Source organism: Schistocerca cancellata, chromosome 2, assembly GCF_023864275.1.
Source record: "Schistocerca cancellata isolate TAMUIC-IGC-003103 chromosome 2, iqSchCanc2.1, whole genome shotgun sequence".
NCBI classification, from domain to species: Eukaryota; Metazoa; Arthropoda; class Insecta; order Orthoptera; family Acrididae; genus Schistocerca; species Schistocerca cancellata.
The window spans coordinates 371508082-371530712 of NC_064627.1; the positions used below are offsets into that span (position 1 = coordinate 371508082).

General features: G+C 40.1%; 1 protein-coding gene and 1 non-coding gene across 2 annotated transcripts in view; one reads left to right on the forward strand and one right to left on the reverse strand.

The window, feature by feature from the left end:
• Window positions 1-22631, reverse strand: part of LOC126154146 (cysteine-rich motor neuron 1 protein-like) — a 116218-nt gene that overhangs the window by 24949 nt on the left and 68638 nt on the right. Inside the window, exons 7-9 of the mRNA XM_049916117.1 lie at window positions 20428-20640; window positions 8555-8746; window positions 1744-1929 (exon numbers count right to left, since the gene is read on the reverse strand). Of these exons, the coding sequence (XP_049772074.1) occupies window positions 1744-1929; window positions 8555-8746; window positions 20428-20640 (591 nt within the window). The remainder of the gene's footprint in view (window positions 1-1743; window positions 1930-8554; window positions 8747-20427; window positions 20641-22631) is intronic.
• Trnat-ugu (transfer RNA threonine (anticodon UGU)) lies at window positions 17020-17093 on the forward strand. Its single transcript has one exon. It is a non-coding gene; the product is annotated as a tRNA-Thr (tRNA).

Sequence of the window (22631 nt, forward strand, 5' to 3'; positions counted from 1 at the left end):
ATCTATTCAATAGAAAACAATAAAACAGGTAATAATATCAAATAGTAAAGCATTAAGATGTGGATAAGCAGAGAATGTGTGTGTGTGTGTGTGTGTGTGTGTGTGTAGATTATAATCTTAATGTTACTTTTATATACAAATATATAAAGCTAATTTATTGAAATTTTCATCCTATGTATCATTTTTAAGGAAGCCACAGTAATTTGAAATAGCACATTTGATACATGTGCTTTAATCATGAATACTTGACAAATTTAAAGACTGTGTTTTCATATAAGCAGAGCAGATCAGACAAGTTTGATTCCTGACCCACTCCCAAAACTGAATCTTGTAGGTAGATTCCTTTCAAATCTGTTTGAACAAATATATTACAGACTCACAAAAGAGAAAGCAGTTCATGATTTACTTTAAGAAAAAAGACCATTTCTATACTGCTGAACAGAGCTTGTTTAAGCCAGAAAGGCAGATGTGCCTGAGACTGGCCAATTTAACCCAGCAACCCCCATGACCAAATAGACATGAGAAGCGCTGTTCTTGGCATACGTCAGAAAACAGTGAGTGGATGGAGTTTGATGCAAACAATTGATTGTGAATCTGGAGAGAAGTTATTATTTCTACATGATGTTTGTTCCACTATGAGGGTTAAAAATGTGTCTAGCCTTAGATGAGTGACTTGTGTTTGCCAGAGATTTGACTTTGTAAAAGTGTAAGCAACCTATTTGACTACAGAAAAGTATGACTGTACAATTGAGACATCTTGGAACACTATGTTGCAAGTGATGGGATGGAAAGAACAGCATCATGTTTACTGCTGTAACCTTGACTTTACCGTTGATTTAGAGAGTTAGTCTCCTTGTCAAGAGAAAATTCCACATGGTAGACATGTATCTGAACTGAACAATTTTAGCTTTGTTTATCAGCATTGTTATTAAGCTAGAAGTTTGATTAGCTGAATTTGGAAGTACAAATGAACAAAGTCGAACACAACCAATATAAACCTGCCACTCCACAGAGCTATATGAACAGAGCAGTGAGTGCCATGTAATCAGTCATCTATAAATCAAGAAATTAATCTGTAAATTAGGAAGTAATACTCATGGCATCATCACCTTATAGGTGCTACATATTTGTGATTAACAGAGGTGGCTACCAAATTTATCTTTTATCTGGGTTACTTCTCTAAGATGACAGCATTTTATCATAGATTTAATTACTATTACACGAAGACTGGATCCTTCTTGACATATTAAATTTACATACATGGGCAGCAACCGAATAAAGCATCTTGCAAAGTTCAGTAATGCTGCTGCATAAACTAATATAGCACACTAACCAAAATATCTCAAAGCTGGTTCTGTGTGATACTCTGCATCCTTTTAACAGTAAAAAACTACATTAATTGACACTGTCATGTCTTGTAATATGACAATGCAGGAATGGGACTTCTTGTTTATGTGCCTGCTCAAATCCTCTTATATTTGCTGGTGCTCTAGCTTGAAAAATGATTCATTTGAAAGATAGCGAGTTTCCGGCCTTGTTTATGTGCTTGTTATGACTCAATGGCCCTGTTATTTGGTGAGTTGTTAATTTTGTTCCTAAATTATTTACCACATCTTGCTCATATGCCATTTATGGTAGATATGGACCAAAGAATTACTGGTATACTATTTACAATAACACTTTTCAGGTGCCTGGAAAGAGTGTTAATTCAAAGATATTACAATATTAAGTGATCTTCATTACCTTCACAAACAGGGCAGCATTCATTTTCTACATGTTTTGGGTTTGAGCATTTTATTTCACACATAAAAGACCAACATTCTTTCTTCCCATCAGTGCAAATGCATGTTGTGCATGGATCCTCTTGCCATTTTTCTCCATTTTTCATGACCATGCTCTTTGAATGAACAACACAGCCAGGTGTGTCAGCTGAAATAAGCAAAATGATGGTATTGGAAACATTATACATAATCACTCAATAGTAAGGACTTGTTATTAACACTTGCAATACCTTCATTGTCACCCATTATGACTTTCAATAAAACTATTTATTTATCATCCATCCTTGACCATTAAATGCAACTGATGTCATCTTTGATGTACATACACACTTACATTTACAATTACATAAATAACACATTTGGTGATATTGTACATCATTACTGTCTACCAAGGTACCATTATGACTTTCAATAAAACTATTTATTTATCATCCATCCTTGACCATTAAATGCAACCACACTTACATTTACAATTACATAAATAACACATTTGGTGATATTGTACATCATTACTGTCTACCAAGGTACAAAACTGTTCATCATAAAACACATGATATATGCAATATATTCAACACTGTAGGAAAATATAGATTGCTACTTACCATACAGAATTCACTTACATAAGATTAAGATTAAATGAAACTATACTGCGTCAGGTGGTGCAGTGCTTAATGCACTGGACTCACATTTGGGAGGACAATGGTTCAAACCCACGTCAAATTGCTTCAGGCAAATGTCAGGATGGTTGCTTTGAAAGGGCATGGCTAACTTCCTTCCTCATCCTCCCCTAATCTGATGGGACTGATGACCTCACTGTTTGGTCCCCTCCCGCATACCAACCAACCAACAAATTTGCTTGTTATTGTCGCAATACCTGAACTACGTGCGCTCGAGTGCGCGCGCACGCCCGCACACACAGACACACACACACACACACACACACACACACACACACACACACTCACACACATTGGACTTCACAAACTGCGACTGACAAGGCTATGAACGAACTAACATGGTGCTAGCCAACCAACCATGAAACTGTATTAGTGCTTGAGATCATCTTCAGGGCACATTTTTAATTCTTCTATTGTATAAAATGCTTTTTCTCTAAGCAATTTCTGTGTGGTGTTTTTAAATATATTCAGTGACCCACTGTGTGCCTGTACTAGCAACATGTTAAATAGTTTTACTCCCATGTACGCTTTAAGAAAAAGAGCCTGACCACAAAGGAATTATCTGAATGTGGTGGAAATCGACAGAGCTGATGTACATGTGCAAACAAACAAATGGTTTTAATTTCAGAAAAAACTGTATGATTTATTTAACACAAAGAGCTTCACAACCTGAGCAACTCAATAACACGTTGGTCCGCCTCTGGCCATTATGCAAACAGTCTCCAGCTTGACAGTGATTGATGGAATTGTTGGATGTCATCCTGAGGTATGTAGTGCTTAATTCTGTCCAATTGGGGCACGTTAGAACTGGTTGGAGGGCCCTGCCCATTACGCTCCAAACTTTATCAATTGGGGAAAGATCCGATGACCTTGCTGGCCAAAGTAGGATTGGCAAACCTGAAGACCAGCAGTAGAAAATCTTGCTGTATGAGGGCGGGCATTATCTTGCTGAAATATAAGCCCATGAAGGACAGTAACATGGTGCATAGAACATCGCAGAGGTACCAATGTTCTGTAAGTGTGCTGTGGATGACAACCAAAGGGATCCTGCTATGAAAAGAAATGGCACCCTAGATCATGTCTTCTGGTTGTCAGGCCATATGGCACGTGACAGTCAGGTTGGTATCCCACAGTTAGGGGCATCTCCAGACATGTCTTTGGCATGGAGTAGAATCGTCTTCAATGATAAGTTGCACTTCAAATTGATCCTTGATGATCAGCAAAGATGTGTCTGGAGATGTGCCAGACAGCAGTGGGATACTAACATGACTGTTGCCTGCCATATTGGGTGACAACCAGGAGTGATGATCTGGGCTGCCATTTCTTGTCATAGTAGGACCTCTTTGGTCGTGATTTGTGACAACTTTACACTACAACGGTATGTCAACAATATTCTACACTTCATTTTGTTGCCCCTCATAGCAAGCCATCCTGGAGTTACATTTCAGTAAGTTAATGCCCACTTGCAGATGGCAAGAGTCTCTACTGTTTGTCTTCTTGCTTGGCAACCCTACCTTGGCCAGCAAGGTTGACAGATCTTTTCCCAGGTAGAGAACATTTGGTGCATAGTGGGCAGGGCCCACCATACAGATCAGGATTTTGATGATTTAATGCACCAATTGGATAGAACCCTGCCTGGTATCCCTCAGGAGAACATCTAACAACTCTATCAGTCAGTACCAAGCAGAATAACTGCTTGACGAAGGGTCAGAGGTGGACCACTGCATTACTGAATTGCTCAATTTTTGAAGTTTTTTCTCTTGAATAAATAATACAATTTTTCTAAAACTGTAACCATTTCTCTGTCTGTACTTGTGCATCAAATCTATTGATTTCCATCCCACTCAGATAATTCCTTCATGGTACGTCATTTTTTTGGTCTTAGAGTGTATTTGTAACTATCCTGAGTTTTCTTAAGAGATCAATTTGCTGTTTCAGGCGCATGTTAGTTTGATGAACAGATTGTAGTAATATAAACAGCTTAGTATAAAGAGGGATGTAACAGTTGGTATTTTTAGTTGTTTTGAAATATGGTCTACAAGGTTCATTATTTCTGAGTCCCCAGATGCATCTGATTGCCTTCTTTTCCTAAATAAGAATTTATTTTGCTTCAGGGGAATTCTCCCATAACAAAATGGTGTATATTAAGTGGGTGTGGAGAAAGACATAGTATGCACTGAGCAATAGCTTATCACTAACACGAGACCTTAGTTTATCCTACAAATATGTGAACACATGTCAACTTAGTACAGATTAATCGGTATGAGTGTTTCATGTTTTGAGTCAAGATGGATCCCAAGAATTTGCGATGAAGCACAGTCATTGCCATATTGCCATCATCTCTAATACATAAGCTAAAGGGAATAGTTACAGGTTTTTTCATGATTAATATGCAATCTGTTGATTTGCAACCAATTACTAGCTGCTCTGAGATCATCCCTACTTTCCTGCTTTAATGCTCCTAAAAGTTTTCCAGCTGTAAAAAAGTGGTGTCATCTGTGTGGTGTGTGGATTTACACAACATAATGCTGGACAAATCATTTACACGTATTACGAAGAGTAAAGGCCCATACACAGAACCATGTGCCACACCCTGCCTGATGTCCAAGACATTTGACCTCATATAGTTGAATGATGAACATCAACAAAAGTAAAACGAGGATAATGGAATGTAGTCGAATTAAGTCGGCTGATGTTGAGGGTATTAGATTAGGAAATGAGACACTTAAAGTAGTAAAGGAGTTTTGCTATTTGGGGAGCAAAATAACTGATGATGGTCGAAGTAGAGAGGATATAAAATGTAGACTGGCAATGGCAAGGAAAGCGTTTCTGAAGAAGAGAAATTTGTTAACATCGAGTATAGATTTAAGTGTCAGGAAGTCATTTCTGAAAGTATTTGTACGGAGTGTAGCCATGTATGGAAGTGAAACATGGACGGTAAATAGTTTGGACAAGAAGAGAATAGAAGCTTTCGAAATGTGGTGCTACAGAAGAATGCTGAAGATTAGATGGGTAGATCACATAACTAATGAGGAAGTATTGAATAGGATTGAGGAGAAGAGAAGTTTGTGGCACAACTTGACCAGAAGAAGGGATCGGTTGGTAGGACATGTTCTGAGGCATCATGTATTGGAGGGCAGCGTGGAGGGTAAAAATCGTAGGGGGAGACCAAGAGATGAATACACTAAGCAGATTCAGAAGGATGTAGGTTGCAGTAGGTACTGGGAGATGAAGAAGCTTGCGCAGGATAGAGTAGCATGGAGAGCTGCATCAAACCAGTCTCAGGACTGAAGAGCACAACAACAACAATATAGTTGAATTGCATAATTTGTTTTCTGTCACTCAGATAGGATATGATCAGAGGTAGTTCTGAGCCTCTAAAATATTAGCAGTATAGTTTTCCTAGCAGAATTCAATGGCTGACAGAGTCAAATTCCTTGCTGAGATCCTCGAGAATAGTGTTAACAGATAATCTTGATTCAAATGTTAATAGTATAAACAAAACAATATTTTCATCTGCTTTTACTGTTAACGAGCCAGACCTGAAGCCATACTGTGAGTCACTAACAATATTATTCACAGACAGATGTTCACTGATTAGGAACTGTATGCAATATTTCACTACTTTTGGCAGGATGGGTACAAGATGTGTTTGGCAGTAATTATTAGGACAAGATTTGTCACCTTTTTTGGGCACAGGAGTAATAACTGTCATTATTAAGGATGAAGGGAAACAGTCATTGACAAACACCTGGTTTATAAAAGAACATAGTGGATGTGCTATTGCATCCACAATTCTTTTCATCACAAAATTGCTGAGACCATAAATTTCTTCCAATGTTGAGTAACTTAATTTTTCTGTTGCAGCTGTAATACTGCTTACTTTTACTTCTTCCCATTTAAAGACAGGAACTACATTTTCAAAATTCTGTAGGTAGAAGTTTCCATGATTTGAATTTTGGACATTGTCTTGTTTATGGCTATGTTCTGTAGCAGCAGTTTTATTCACATTGCCAGAATTACTGAAGAATATATTGAAATTATCTGATATAATACCAGTTACAAGAATTATTTTTGCTAAAATATTTACTTCTACGCAGATGAGTCTTGACAACAGTCCAAGCTGCTTTACATTTATTTTGGTACTTATTAATGTAATAATCATTCGCCTTGCACTTGACTGATTTAATTTCTGCCTTATAGTTATTCTTTAACCTTATGTAGTTTCTTCTTTCTGCTTCACTTTTCTTTGGTTTCTCATAGGAAATCATGAAGGGAGCCGATCATTGTTTTGCAACTCAGCTAGAGGACGAATCCTTTAATTCAAGAAAATTTTGATTGTTGTTCGGAGCTCAAAAAAAGCGCATCAGAGCTTTTCCACTGCTAACTCAGCGTACTGCTGTATAATATGGTAAGAGCTTTGTTCAGTCTCATCAATAAACTGGCTCAATTGAAGGGACTGAGGGCATGTGATCTTATATAATTAACAGCTGACATGACTGGCTTTAGAATGTGTGGCATAACAGAGCACTTTTGTCACAGAGACTGTAATGTACGGTAAATGGTTTTGATCATTTTCTTTTCCTGCCACCTTTGACACAAGAGCAAAGACATTTTATTTTTTCCATGCTACTACTTCTTAGTATTTTACATAGTTCTGCTGTCTCAGAAGCACAGGCTGTTGATTGGTTTAATGGGGTTTCACTGGTTGTTCTTTCTAAATGTTAATAAAGAAGCATATGAATTTTATTGAGTGTAAACTGTGCAAAGGTGATTGGTGATTTACAGTTTCCAGGCTGCTACTATTTGGATACATTTTCTGACAGATGATTTCTGCAAAATTATACTTACTTTTCCCGAATTTGACAGCTATGACATAATGTAAAATATATTTTTTTGATGAGAGGTATATGTAACTGAACACTGCTCAGATGAGCTTCATATGTTCTCCATAAATCAGTATGATTACAAATTTTGGTGTAGATATGAATGTCTTTTTCTAATTGTTCTCTGATCATCATTTTTGCTTGAGACTGTGGTTCTGTAATGGCAAATTTGAGGGAGCTATGTGATTGCATTTAATGTTGTTTAAGATTGAATCCAACAGCTGCAGATAGATTTTAAATATTACTTCTAGTGTTTGGTAATGACAGTTTCGGTGAGCAACAGTTGTATGCTAATGTTGCTTTCACTGGCTATATATACTCTGGTAGATGTCTTTGGCCTTTGAAGAATGACATAAACAGCACATCCAATTAGTATGTTACACAGTTGGATCATCAAATATCAGTTGTTAGTGAATATTATATAAACAGTTGTGTGTGAGAAGGATTAATTGTATGGCACTGAGTACTTACAACAAGAAAGGTGCTCTGTAATTAACCAGTGTGTTTGTTGAGGGAGAATTTTGTAGAATAATAAGTATTTATATTTATCAGCAAACTTTATTTATTTTTCTAGTTTGACTATTTCACTACTAGCTGTATAACACTGGGAAATTAAAGCTAATAGACAGGAGCTAAAAACAGGAGAGAAGTAACAGTTTTCTTTGGTAACATTTGTCATTAATAATACTAATATTTATTATTATTTTAATAATAATAACAATGATGATGATGATGATGACAATGATGTTTATAAACATCAAATGATGGTGCACATGTCTGAAGTTGTAAATGCAATTACCATCAATAAGTGTGAAATTGGGGACACTTTAGTCTCCTGTTAAACACAAACTAACATTAGAAGGAATACCTACTGTAAGAGGTATCATACTCCCTGGGACAGTTTAAGGCCCAAGTGACACAAGTGTCCACTTGGTGTGTCAAGCTGAGAGGGATGGCTCCAGTGCAAAATTTTACACAGTGTGTATCATAATCAGTAATGGAAACAACTCATTTACAAGCTCATTTAATTTTTATTTACTTTCAAATATCTTACCAAGTGCCCAAGGAATGGCATCTATTGTATGAAGGAGATAGGGAACAATAAGTAGCTTGTGTGGAAAAATGGTGGGGGTGGGGGGGGGGGGGGGGGGGGGACTATGATACTTGTGTCGAAAAATCTTCTCAAACTGGAACTGCGTACTCCACTTACTTAGACAAACTGGACAACATTTTCCTTTTGGTGTGTGCTTCTCAGGGCATGAAGCAGGTATCTCAGGGCATACTTCTTTTTCAGTGCAAACAACAATACCATCTTCACATCTGCAGACAGTGCAATCATCCTTTGACCATACTGTGCCATTCTTCTTCCATTCATTATTCCATGAACACTGATAGTTTGTACCTGTAACAGTAAAGAGAAAACTGCCACACACAAGTAGAACATAGCCAGGAAATAAAATATTATGAATAAAACAAAAATAAACAAACAAATTAACAACCATGTATTTTGCACTGAGAAAACTGTTCACAATAAATGACGCCCCCAGGTGGACTGACAAAGGGTTGAACACAGCATACTAAAAAACCTAGTTTACACGACACCAGACTGCCGGCAACTATGCTACCAGCCACTGCACATGCGCGCCGCGCAACTCGTTGGTGAAACTAAACACTTTCGCCTTGTTCCAACTTTGGCGACACTAGGTGCATGAGTTTTGAGGTTATGTGTGTTCGTAGAGTGTAGACAAACTGAAATATGAAGCGGGGAACGGAAAATAATATCAGCTTGTTGGATATCTATGCTTTGCATAGGTGTTTGTGGGATTTCAGTGATGCCGATTACAAAAATAAGCAACATATTGCTGCTTCCGAGACCTTCATGTTCGATCAGAACATAGATGGTTTGACTGTATCTGAGCTGCAGGGAAAAATTTATTGGGTTAGGAGCACATATACGACTGAATTACGAAAATACAAGCGAGTAATTCTAGATGTGTCAATACTCTCGTCTACAAGACTAAAATCCCGTTGTTTGAGTTGGTCGACTGTTGTTAAGGGATATTGTTGACAGGAGGGAAGGAAGGCTACACAAATCAAGAAGCTGCATTCTTTATTCAATATTCATCTACTCGTCGCAGCACGTATGTTAGAATTTTGAAATATTGCCACTGTACAGATCTATCTTCAAGAGATTAGTTTGCAAACCATTCTCTTCTTAATACGCTCTGCTTCGAATAATTATTGCTGTTAATGTTAATAATTATTACTGTTTATGAAAAAGCGTCATCACCAACTACAACAGCATCCTATAACATGGCGAGTGTTCTCGATTGTAATGCACGCAATACAATATGTAATATCAATTCTGGCAACAATGATTCGTGCATTACAGTATCTTTATTCCTTATCATATAATGAACTCCATTTAGAAGAAACGTGAACAGTCTGGTGACATTCTAAGATAACTGAAAGAACTTCTTGCGTCTTCCATTATATATTATTTCAGCAAGGATGCTGAGCAACCGAGCTGACCTGTTCTTCAACCAGTCACTAATCGAAACACGTTTCTTATTTTTTTCTTATGCAGCGATTCCACTCAACTAGATTTAACTCTATCACAACTCGTGCGACGTGCAGCTGCCAAAACTTTCATTTCAGACACGACTCAGAGACCCTCAAAGCGACGAAACTGAAGTGTATAGTGGTGGCGCCGTCTCTACAATCACACATGAACCCATTTGCGTGCAACTCATTCCACCCGACGAATGGCGCAACCCAATGTCGTCGTGTAAACTAGGCTTAATGAACAGGTTCCAGGACAGAGGACAGAGAGAGCCCAGTTGTTATTTGAGTGTGAATTATTGGACTGTAGATTTCCTCCCGCTCCCTTCATTAATTAAGTCATTTATCCACTATCCATTTAATAATGATTGATCTCTGACTTTTGAGCTCATTTTCTGATCACAGTGCATGACGTAAATCGATGTGTTACACATTGTCGGAAACGTGGAAATGTCTACTTTTACTTGGTCTATGAATGTTGCATTTTAGTTAACAAGGGGCGGCATGCGTGGTAATATTTAAGAGAAAGCGTGTTTTTCCCATCATTTTCTGGAGAGTGTCAAATTTGAGGAGTCGAGAAGTCAGACAGCAATTAGGAGAAAATTTTTCTTTCCATAGTTTAAAGATACAACCATACTCAACTTGCAGACAAATCGTCGTTGCTTTTCAATTAGTCGTTTCCAATTAGTCGTTGTTGCAGTTCGCCTAATGACGATAGGTGTTAACAAGACGAAAATTGCAAACGCAAGCTCTGTTGCTACCTTTCACAGTGAAAATTGTAAGTGCAACCTCTGTTGTTATCTTACACAGTTTCTACTTTTTAATGCATAAATATACATAAAGCGCTAACATCACAACTTTATTTCCTTTGACATTTCAATGCGCCGCTTGCTCGCGTGTGCGATGTTGCCGGACCGCTGAACAGCATTTCCACTTCGTTGTTCATCTTTGCAGTGTTTACATCGTGGCTTCCTGTCAGATAGGAAACAATCGTCCTCCCATTTGTTGTTAAGTATTCGTGTGGGACAGTGCTCGTAACATAATTAGTTCCCTTGTGCTTGTGTAAAACCAAGCATCATTTACGGAGTTGTGAAAAGTCTAACGTGATCAGTGCGCGTGCTTACTAGGCCGAAAGAGAACAGGGCGCGAGCAGTCCCGCATCACAGTCAGTAAAGAGAACTTCTGAATGTCTCGGTATTTGTGAAAGTACAGCGAAGCTAATTGCGAGAAAATGTGGAGAAACTTCATGTGTTGTATCACCAAAAACGAGTTCTGACAGGCGGCAGAAGTTTGTATTTGACGAGTTTACACAGGGAGTCATAAGAAAAAAAATCCCGACTTATTTGTGGAAAACTATTTCGAAAAGTGGGAGCCTTGCTATAGAAGTCGAAGAAGTGGTAGATTTTTCCTGATATAAGTGAAACAACGCTTTGGCGTGCTGTTCGAAAACTGGGCTTCAGATAGAATGGACTACACTGATGAGAGTTGGTATGGTGCAAGTCGTCCCAGAAAGTTTTATTGGCAGGAACAAAAAAACGCCTTACGCATCAGAAAATGTGTACGATTATCACAGAACAAGCGTTCAAGAGTGGAATGGCTGGAAAGAAGGAATTCAAACACCGTTCGGTTCTGGGAAAAGGATTATAATGTGGCACGAAGGGGGCGAAGGTGGATTAGTGCAAAACGCTGGCTTATGTTTTAGTGGACAAAAGGAAGGTGCAGATTGTCATTCTGAAATCAATTCTATACAACACGAAGAGTGGTTCAAAAATGGCTCTGAGCACTATGGGACTTAACTACTGTGATCATCAGTCCCCTAGAACTTAGAACTACTTAAACCTAACTAATCTAAGGACATCACACACATCCATGCCCGAGGCAGGATTCGAACCTGCGACCGTAGCAGTCCCGCGGTTCCGGACTGCGCTCCTAGAACCGCTAGACCACCGCGGCCGGCACGAAGAGTGGTTTAGGAGCATTCCCGAAACATTACCAAAAAGATCTGCCATTTTTAAGATCAGGCTCCGTTGCACACGATAATTAATCCAGTATCACGAAATCCATCTACGAAATGGCAAGAAGATTCTATTACTGATTGGTTGGAAAGCAGTACTGTAGAGCTTCCATCTAATACCACATCATATGAGGAATTTGTAGACTTAGAGAAAGCTTTTGACAATGTTGACTGGAATAGTCTCTTTCAAATTCTGAACGTGGCAGGGGTAAAATACAGAGAGCGAAACCAGATGGCAGTTATAAGAGTCGAGGGACATGAAAGGGAAGCAGTGGTTGGGAAGGGAGTGAGACAGGGTTGTAGCCTGTCCCCGATGTTATTCAATCTGTATATTGAGCAAGCAGTAAAGGAAACAAAAGAAAAATTTGGAGTAGGAATTAAAATTCATGAAGAAGAAATAAAAAGTTTGAGGTTTGCTGACGACATCACAATTCTGTCACAGACAGCAAAGGACCTGGAAGAGCAGCTGAACGGAATGGACAGTGTCTTTAAAGGAGGCTATAAGATGAACATCAACAAAAGCAAAACGAGGATAATGGAATGTAGTCGAATTAAGTCGGGTGATGCTGATGGAATTAGATTAGGAAATAAGACACTTAAAGTAGTAAAGGAGTTTTGCTCTTTGGGGAGCAAAATAACTGATGATGGTCGAAGTAGAGGGGATATAAAATGTAGACTGGCAATGGCAAGAAAGCGTTTCTGAAGAAGAGAAATTTGTTAAAATCGAGTATAGATTTAAGTGTCAGGAAGTCGTTTCTTAAAGTAATTGTATGGAGTGTAGCCATGTATGGAAGTGAAACATGGACGATAAATAGTTTGGACAAGAAGAGAATAGAAGCTTTCGAAATGTGGTAACAGAAGAATGCTGAAGATTAGATGGGTAGATCACATAACAAATGAGGAGGTATTGAATAGAATTGGAGAGAAGAGGAGTTTGTGGCACAACTTGACAAGAAGAAGGGATCGGTTGGTAGGACATGTTCTGAGTCATCAAGGGATCACCAATTTAGTATTGGAGGAGAGCGTGGAGGGTGAAAATTGTAGAGGGGGACCAAGAGATGAATACACTAAGGAGATTCAGAAGGATGTAGGCTGCAGTACGTACTGGGAGATGAAGAAGCTTGCGCAGGATAGAGTAGCATGGAGAGCTGCATCAAACCAGTCTCAGGACTGAAGACCACAACAACAACATGAGGAATTTACTAAAACTGGCCAATTGGAACACGCAAGACCGCACTTCAGGGCAAGGAATACCTTTTGGAAAGTATATTACGATCAATGAACAAGGAATTTATACTTCTGTGGTTGTTTCTAGCGCACTGCGAATTGAAAGCCACTGAACTTATCTGGGCATTTATGAAGAACGGAAAGGGTTATGCACAAAGAGCCCACTGTCTTAACATAGCAGTAGAACCGATGCTGATCCAAGTAGACGGCTGCAATAGCAGCAGGGAGACGTCAGCCAGCAGCGAATGCGATTAAGGGCGGTTTTATTTAAGTCATCGTTCTTTGTTGCAGTATTTATTCGAGCTAATCGACTTTTCCATTTACTGTTGAAATGTGCAACACATATGTTCATTTATTATGAGCTGCCTGCATATCGAGCATTTATTTGCAATTGATCACATTATTTACCTCTACTCGCAACAAAAACTGGACGCGGCAATACTGTACTGGAATGCCACAACAAAGTTGTTCTTCGCTGATGAGCAGGCGCTTATGGCGCTTCACGACGGTGGCGGCGCGCTGGTGTGAGAACTACACTCCACCAAAGTCTCGCATATGATGCAGCTACGAAAACAATTGCTCTACAAACTCTTAAGCAACAAACAAGCGGAGTATTATTATTAGACATTTGATGTAACCAACAGAAGTTCAATCTTAACACCAGTGCCTTCTCCGTCGCAATAGCTACAACTGTAGGCTCAATCGCAGCGTCTTGCGTTTGACATTGTAGCGATGAAACGAGTTATCAGAAATATAATGAAAATCCGCCTGTAAATAGAGCAAGGCTGAAACTTTAAACTGTGCAAACGAAATTTTTGTCCTAATTACGGTCTGATTTATATGCGTCCTTAAAAATTGACAGAAGCCGAATAAAGCTAGAAAAAGCACTCTTCAATATTTCCCCGTATGTCGCCCCCATTTCAGGTAAGATGTAAAATTCATACACTAAATAAAAACAGACATTTCCAGCATTCCGGCATGGAGCGACGTCTACAGATGTTAAAGTAACCTCTGGCGTGCCACAGGGGAGTGTTATGGGACCATTGTTATTCACAATATATATAAATGACCTAGTAGATAGTGTTGGAAGTTCCTTGCGGCTTTTCGCAGATGATGCTGTAGTATACAGAGAAATTGCAGCATTAGAAAATTGCAGCATTAGAAAATTGCAGCGAAATGCTGGAAGATCTGCAGCGGATAGGCACTTGGCGCAGGGAGTGGCAACTGACCCTTAACATAGACAAATGTAATGTATTGCGAATACATAGAAAGAAGGATTCTTTATTGTACGATTATATGATAGCGGAACAAACACTGGTAGCAGTTACTTCTGTAAAATATCTGGGAGTATGCGTAGGGAACGATTTGAAGTGGAATGATCATATAAAATTAATTGTTGGTAAGGCGGGTGCCAGGTAGTCCATCAAGAAAGGAGGTGGCTTACAAAACACTCATCCGACCTATACTTGAGTACTGCTCATCAGTGTGGGATCCGTACCAGGTCACGTTGACAGAGGAGATAGAGAAGATCCAAAGAAGAGCGGCGCGTTTCGTCACAGGATTATTTGGTAAGCGTGATAGCGTTACGGAGATTTTTAGCAAACGCAAGTGGCAGGCTCTGCAAGATAGGCGCTCTGCATTGCGATGTAGCTTGCTGTCCAGGTTTCGAAAGGGTGCGTTTCTGGACGAGATATGGAATATATTGCTTCCCCCTGCTTATACCTCCCGAGAAGATCACGAATGTAAAATTAGAGAGATTCGAGCGCGCACGGAGGCTTTCCGGCAGTCGTGCTTCCCGCGAACCATACGCGACTGGAACAGGAAAGGGAGGTAATGACAGTGGCAAGTAAAGAGCCCTCCGCCACACACCGCTGGGTGGCTTGCGGAGTATAAATGTAGATCTAGATCTGTAGTAGGTACAACGCACCGATGTTCGTAATGCAGTGTTCCCAGAATATGTGCTAAAAGTCAGTGGTCAGTTATTATGAAACGGACAATAGGCAATACAATTCCCTGCAACACATGACGAAGGCGGCTGTCTCCACGGTCCAGGAAACTGATTATCAGATGAGATCCAGTCTATCTACTGATAGGGAAACAGTGACAGTAGATTTCATTTACACCCTATCAAGAAACCAAACGCCAGCATTTACACACCTATCAGATTAGATATCTGCACACCTTTCAGATTAGACTTTGGGCTAACTGGTATAATGGTAACTTTTTGACATGTTGTGTGAAACACACCTCATTGTTATGAACAATACCAAATGCAACACTGAACCATGACTCAGCAAATTATTAAGGGTCATTGCACTAGAATGTTTAGCTTAATGTCTTCATAAAAAAAACTCTTAACAAATACTGTGTATTAAGCCTGAATTTAAATGCGGATAGAAAATGCTATTTAATTCATATAATAAAGTTTATATTGATCATATAGTGTGCTATGGTAACAGTGTAAGGTACTTCTCTTTGGAAACATTGGTGGGTTGCGTTTCGTACAGTTGGTGTCCCTGTGCTAGTAACGTACCCTGCTGTCATGTCAATCTGTTTACTGAAGGTACCATCTTATTATTTGTTGATGTAAGGATGATTTGTCTGCCTGGCCACCATTTACTCAGAAACTCACACATACATTTTTTTACTCAAAATTATTATTCTTAAAGACATTGCTACCATTTCGAATGCAGTGTGGAATGGTGTGATGGAATTAAGATATACTTCCACTGAGATAAAAGAATTCTTTACAGACGGATGGAAATAGTGGTAGAAACCGACTTTGGGGAAGATCAGTTTGGATTCCGTAAAAATGTTGGAACACGTGAGGCAATACTGACCCTACCACTTATCTTAGAAGATAGATTAAGGAAAGGCAAACCTAAGTTTCTAGCATTTGTAGGCTTAGAGAAAGCTTTTGACAATGTTAACTGGAATAGTCTCTTCCAAATTCTTAAGATGGCGGGGGACAAATACAGGGAGCGAACGGCTATTTACAATTTTTACGGAAACCAGATGGCAGTCGACGGGTATGAAAGGGAAGTAGTGGTTGGGAAGGGAGTGAGACAGGGTTGTAGCCAATCCCCGATGTCATTCATCTATACATTGAGCAAGTAGTAAAGGAAACAAAAGAAGAGTTTGGACTAGGAATTAAAATCCATGGAGAAGAAATAAAAAACTTTGAGGTCTGCTGACAACATTGTAATTCTGTCAGAGACAGCAAAGGACCTGGAAGAACTGTTGAACGGAAAGGACAGTGTCTTGAAAGGAGGCTATAAGATGAACATCAACAAAAGCAAAACGAGGATAATGGAATGTAGCCTAACTAAATCAGGTGATGCTTAGGGAATGAGACACTTAAAGTAGTAGATGAGTTTTGCTATTTGGGGAGAAAAATAGCTGGTGATGGTCAAAGTAGAGAGGATATAAAATGTAGACTGGCAATGGCAAGAAAAGCGTTTCTGAAGAAGAGAAATTTGCTAACATTGAGTGTAGATTTAAGTGTCAGGAAGTCATTTCTCAAAGTATATATACGAAGATAGTAACTTGTTCTCGAAAGAACAGTTACTGTTGATGGCCGTGCAGCTTTTCCCTGGAATAAATGATGACTAACTGAAAACCTCAGCTGCCGACAGGTGTTGTTGATATACCTCGATGTCGACAGCTGAAAATGTGTGCCCCGACCGGGACTCGAACCCGGGATCTCCTGCTTACATGGCAGACGCTCTATCTATCTGAGCCACCGAGGACACAGATGAATAACAAATGTCTATAAGGTACAATACATATGTAGAATTGTGGACAGCTGGGAATGTGAGTCTCACGGGAAGCGTGCAAGGGATAAGTCCCTGCAGTCGCGCTATTCATCTGTGTCCTCGGTGGCTCAGATGGATAGAGCGTCTGCCATGTAAGCAGGAGATTCCGGGTTCGACTCCCGGTCGGGGCACACATTTTCAGCTGTCCACATCGAGGTATATCAACAACAAATGTCGGCAGCTGAGGTTTTCAGTTAGTCATCATTTCTCAAAGAATTTGTATGGAATGTAGAAATGTATGGATGTGAAAGGTGGGCGATAAATAGTTTAGACAAGAAGAGAATAGAAGCTTTCGAAATGTGGTGCTACAGAAGAATGTTGAATATTAGATGGGTAGATCGTGTGTAACTAATGAAGTACTGAGCAGAATTGGGGAATTTATGGCACAACTTGTCTAGAAGAAGAGATCGGTTGGTAGGACATGTTCTGAAGCATCAAGGGATCACCAATTTAGTACTGGAGGGCAGCGTGGAGGGAAAAAATCGTAGAGGGAGACTAAGAGATGAATACACTAAGCAGATTCAGAAGGGTGTAGGGTACAGAAATTTCTTGGAAATGAAGAAACTTGGACAGGGTAGAGTAGTGTGGAGAGCTGCATCAAACCAGTCTCTGGACTGAAGACCATAACAACAACAGGTTTTATATTTCATACCACGCATTTGTGAAGGGAAAAGTGACAGACATAATGAATGTGCTTGATGCATTCTAATGTTTTGTGATATATAACAAAATGAAGCATAACATCTGCTAATGGCAAACACTGCACAGCAGTATTGTGTAGTAGTTGCCATTAGCACATACTACATTTCATTTTGTTGTGCAGCACTACATATTTGATGAGTATGTGCCAAGCAAGATCGTAAGAGATGGAAAAGAGCCACCGTGGTACAACAACCGAGTTAGAAAACTGCTGCGGAAGCAAAGGGAACTTCACAGCAAACATTAATATAGCCAAAGCCTTGCAGACAAACAAAAATTACGAGAAGCGAAATGTAGTGTGAGGAGGGCTATGCGAGAGGCGTTCAATGAATTCGAAAGTAAAGTTCTATGTACCTACTTGGCAGAAAATCCTAAGAAATTTTGGTCTTATGTCGAAGCGGTAGGTGGATCAAAACAAAATGTCTAAACACTCTGTGACCAAAAAGGTACTGAAACAGAGGATGACAGACTAAAGGCCGAAATACTAAATGTCTTTTTCCAAAGCTGTTTCACAGAGGAAGACTGCACTGTAGTTCCTTCTCTAGATTGTCGCACAGATATCAAAATCGTAGATATCGAAATAGACGATAGAGGGATAGAGAAACAATTAAAATCGCTCAAAAGAGGAAAGGCCGCTGGACCTGATGGGATATCAGTTCGATTTTACACAGAGTACGGGAAGGAACTTGTCCCCCTTCTTGCAGTGGTGTACCGTAGGTCTCTAGAAGAGCGTAGCGTTCCAAAAGATTAGAAAAGGGCACAAGTCATCCCCGTTTTCAAGAAGGGACGTCGAACAGATGTGCAGAACTATAGACCTATGTCTCTAACGTCGATCAGTTGTAGAGTTTTGGAACACGTATCATGTTCGAGTATAATGACTTTTCTGGAGACTAGAAATCTACTCTGTAGGAATCAGCATTGGTTACAAAATAGACGATCGTGTGAAACCCAGCTAGCGCTATTCGTCCACGAGACTCATAGGGCCATAGACACGGTTCCCAGGTAGATGCCGTGTTTCTTGACTTCCGCAAGGCGTTCGATACAGTTCCGCACAGTCGTTTAATGAGCAAAGTAAGAGCATATGGACTATCAGACCAACTGTGTGATTGGATTGAAGAGCTCCTAGATAGCAGAACGCAGCATGTCATTCTCAATGGAGAGAAGTCTTCCGAAGTAAGAGTGATTTCAGGTGTGCCGCAGGGGAGTGTCTTAGGACCGTTACTGTTCACAATATACATAAATGACCTTGTGGATAACATCGGAAGTTCACTGAGGCTTTTTGCGGATGATGCTGTGGTATATCGAGAGGTTGTAACAATGGAAAATTGTACTGAAATGCAGGAGGATCTGCAGCGAATTGACGCATGGTGCAGGGAATGGCAATTGAATCTCAATGTAGACAAGTGTAATGTGCTGCGAATACATAGAAAGAAAGATCCCTTATCATTTAGCTACAATATAGCAGGTCAGCAACTGGAAGCAGTTAATTCCATAAATTATCTGGGAGTACGCATTAGGAGTGATTTAAAATGGAATGATCATATAAAGTTGAACGTCGGTAAAGCAGATGCCAGACTGAGATTCATTGGAAGAATCGTAAGGAAATGCAATCCGAAAACAATGGAAGTAGTGGCTCTGAGCACTATGGGACTTAACATCTATGGTCATCAGTCCCCTAGAACTTAGAACTACTTAAACCTAACTAACCTAAGGACATCACACAACACCCAGTCATCACGAGGCAGAAAAACTCCCTGACCCCGCAGGGAATCGAACCCGGGAACCCGGGCGCTGGAAGCGAGAACGCTACCGCACAACCACGAGCTGCGGACAAAAGGAAGTAGTTTACAGTACACTTGTTCGCCCACTGCTTGAATACTGCTCACCAGTGTGGGATCCGTACCAGATAGGGTTGATAGAAGAGATAGAGAAGATCCAACGGAGCAGCGCGCTTCGTTACAGGATCATTTAGTAATCGCGAAAGCGTTACGGAGATGAGAGATAAACTCCAGTGGAAGACCCTGCAGGAGAGACGCTCGGTAGCTCGGTACGGGCTTTTGTTGAAGTTTCGAGAACACACCTTCACCGAGAAGTCAAGCTGTATATTGGTACCTCCTACGTATATCTCGCGAAGAGACCATGAGGATAAAATCAGAGAGGTTAGAGCCCACACAGAGGCATACCGACAATCCTTCTTTCCACGAACAATACGAGACTGGAATAGAAGGGAGAACCGATAGAGGTACTCGAGGTATCCTCCGCCACACACCGTCAGGTGGCTTGCGGAGTATGGATGTAGATGTAGATGTAGATTTGAATAGATACGTGGGTTATTTCAGTTATGATTATACGAAACATGTTCACTATATCTGTGTTTCACTTTTCCCATTGTCAATGCTTGGTATAAAGTATAAGAACATAGGACCATATATCGCAAAGCAGGTATACCTTACTCCCACTACATCACTCCACACTGCTAGGCAATAAGTGTGTAACACATAACTTTCTCCCAGCACTACTCAGACTCCACTCCAGGAAAAGTTGCATGGGTAATGCATGTACGTGTCTTCCCACTGGTAGGGTTTCATTGTTGATTGAGCATTAAGGCTGATAATAAAATGGGCTGATAATGGAGTTCTACACACACATACACACACACACACACACACACACACACACACACACACACACACACACACACACTTTATCTTCACTGCCTTATGAAATCCAACTAAAAATATTTTAGATTTTGCTAAGAACACGTACTTTCAGTAGCAGGGCATTCAAACACATCACAGCAGTCTCCAGGAAGTCCAGCAGCCTTGTGGAGAAGCTGTGCTTCTCGTCCATCACATGTTGGCTGTGTGCAGTTCTCTAGATCACACAGGCATGTCACATTCCCTTCATCTGTACTAAGGATAGAGTCTGCAGGGCAATCTATTTCTGCACAGTTTCCATCGCTGCATCCATCAATGGAATCTATAACAAAAAGTTGAAAATATATTATGTAAATACATTCAACTAAATTTCAGCAACTTCTTTAATAGAATATGTGTGCCTTGCCATAACAGAAGAGTAAAATAAATTTGTGTGAAAAAAATATAATGAAGCATATTTATGCTTAAGGAAAAACAGTTCCATCAGTCTGCCCACGTCTGTCTCTGAAAAAAAAAAAAAAATTGCATCCTTACTATTCATCATCATCTGCATTTGAGGAAATATTTTCTTATAGGAGCATGTGTAATAATATATTTGGCACTGTTAAACTAGTGTAGAAGATATGAACCCAGACTTTTTAAGTTGAAGAACAATTTTTACTTTTTTAAAAAAAGAACCTCTCTGACTGACATATTTTGCATATTGAAAATGGCTCCAGAAACAAACGATATGTATTATAAGTTCACGTTTTCTATTTTTTAATAATAATAATAATAATAATAATAATAATAACACAGGGATAGAATGTAGATTATTTCTTTCACATGGATGTAGAAGTTACGAATGAAAGCCTCAACTGGGACTGCCTGTGGCAACTGTCAAGTCACCTGGTATGTGATTTAGGTCATCAGTCTCCTAGAACTTAGAACTACTTGAACCTAACTAACCTTAGGACATCACACACATCCATACCCGAGGCAGGATTTGAACCTGCGACCATAGCGGTCGCGCGGTTCCGGACTGAAGCGCCTAGAACAGCTCGGTCACATCGGCCGGCTCCTGGCAGTCGCCCTAACTCGTTTGAGGGAATCACGGCACACGTAAATCTGGGTGACTGGACGTGGGTTTGAACCGCACGCCTGTGAAACACGAACCCAACCTCTTACCACTGTGTCGTCTCATTCGGCGTTATTCATCTGAGTAAAACACGGTCAATGCATTAGTGTGAAAAAAAAAAGAAAAAGAATTGTGCTCCAAAAGTAATCCGGAGATCGATTTGACACCTGATGTTTACAACCATAAAAAATAAAATTTCACTAATAGCAACGGCACCTCAGTGCCAGCTTGAGGTCTTTTCGCCTTACCCCCGTAGAATGTAGAGGATGCTGTCATGCAGCTGCTTCGTGTCAGTCTCTCGGGGACTAGTACGTCACATATTTTTTATCGTAACAGGTTCCGGTGCTCGTTTGATGTAGACATTCAGCAGGGAGCAGCAGTGCGGATGGAGAGGCGGAAACGAGAGACGCAGCTGCCGTCGTCGCCATCTGAAGAAGCCGTGGCACGCGAATAAGAGGATTTGCGAGACGGCGCAGGTTAAAGACGAACGGTTCCTTCGGGGCCCGTAATTCGCAAGAGAGGCCCCAAGGTGCAAACTTTTCTTTCTCTCACTGCAGCATCCGCGCAATCCCTTTTAACGCGTCGCACTCCACACTGTTCCACAGGCTTCAAGCGCATATACTCTATATATATAGTTGTCTCTCTAAACAGAATAGTGTGCTACGGCGAGGGAATGTTCCGTACACAGCCTACAAATATCGACGGTCCGCGCAAGCAACGAACTTCGAATAATGCGCCAAAATATGTGGAGGATTTAAATATGTGGAAAATTTTGCGACAGCGGTTACATTTGAGACCGTACCGTCTGCAACTCGTGCAACAATTAAAACCAGAAGATTGTGACCAGCGTCTACAATCTTACGTCACAATGCACGATGCACTTGAGGATGAACATTTCGCCTCCAAGCTGATATTCAGCGACTAAGCAAACTTCCATTCATCTGGAAAGGTTAATCGCCATAATGTCAGAGCGTGGGAGTCTTTAAATCGTCGTCAAATGGTGGCACAAGAAAGAGATTCACCGAAGGTTAATGTTTTCTGCGCAATGTTGCAGACGAGGCTGTACGGTCTGTTTTCCTTTTGTAAGAAGACTGACGGGTACCTCTTACCTTGACATGTTGCGCTTCAGCTAAAGTTTACACGAATTGGTAAGAATTTTAAAACTATAAAAGAAGACCATAAATGAAGTTTCTTAA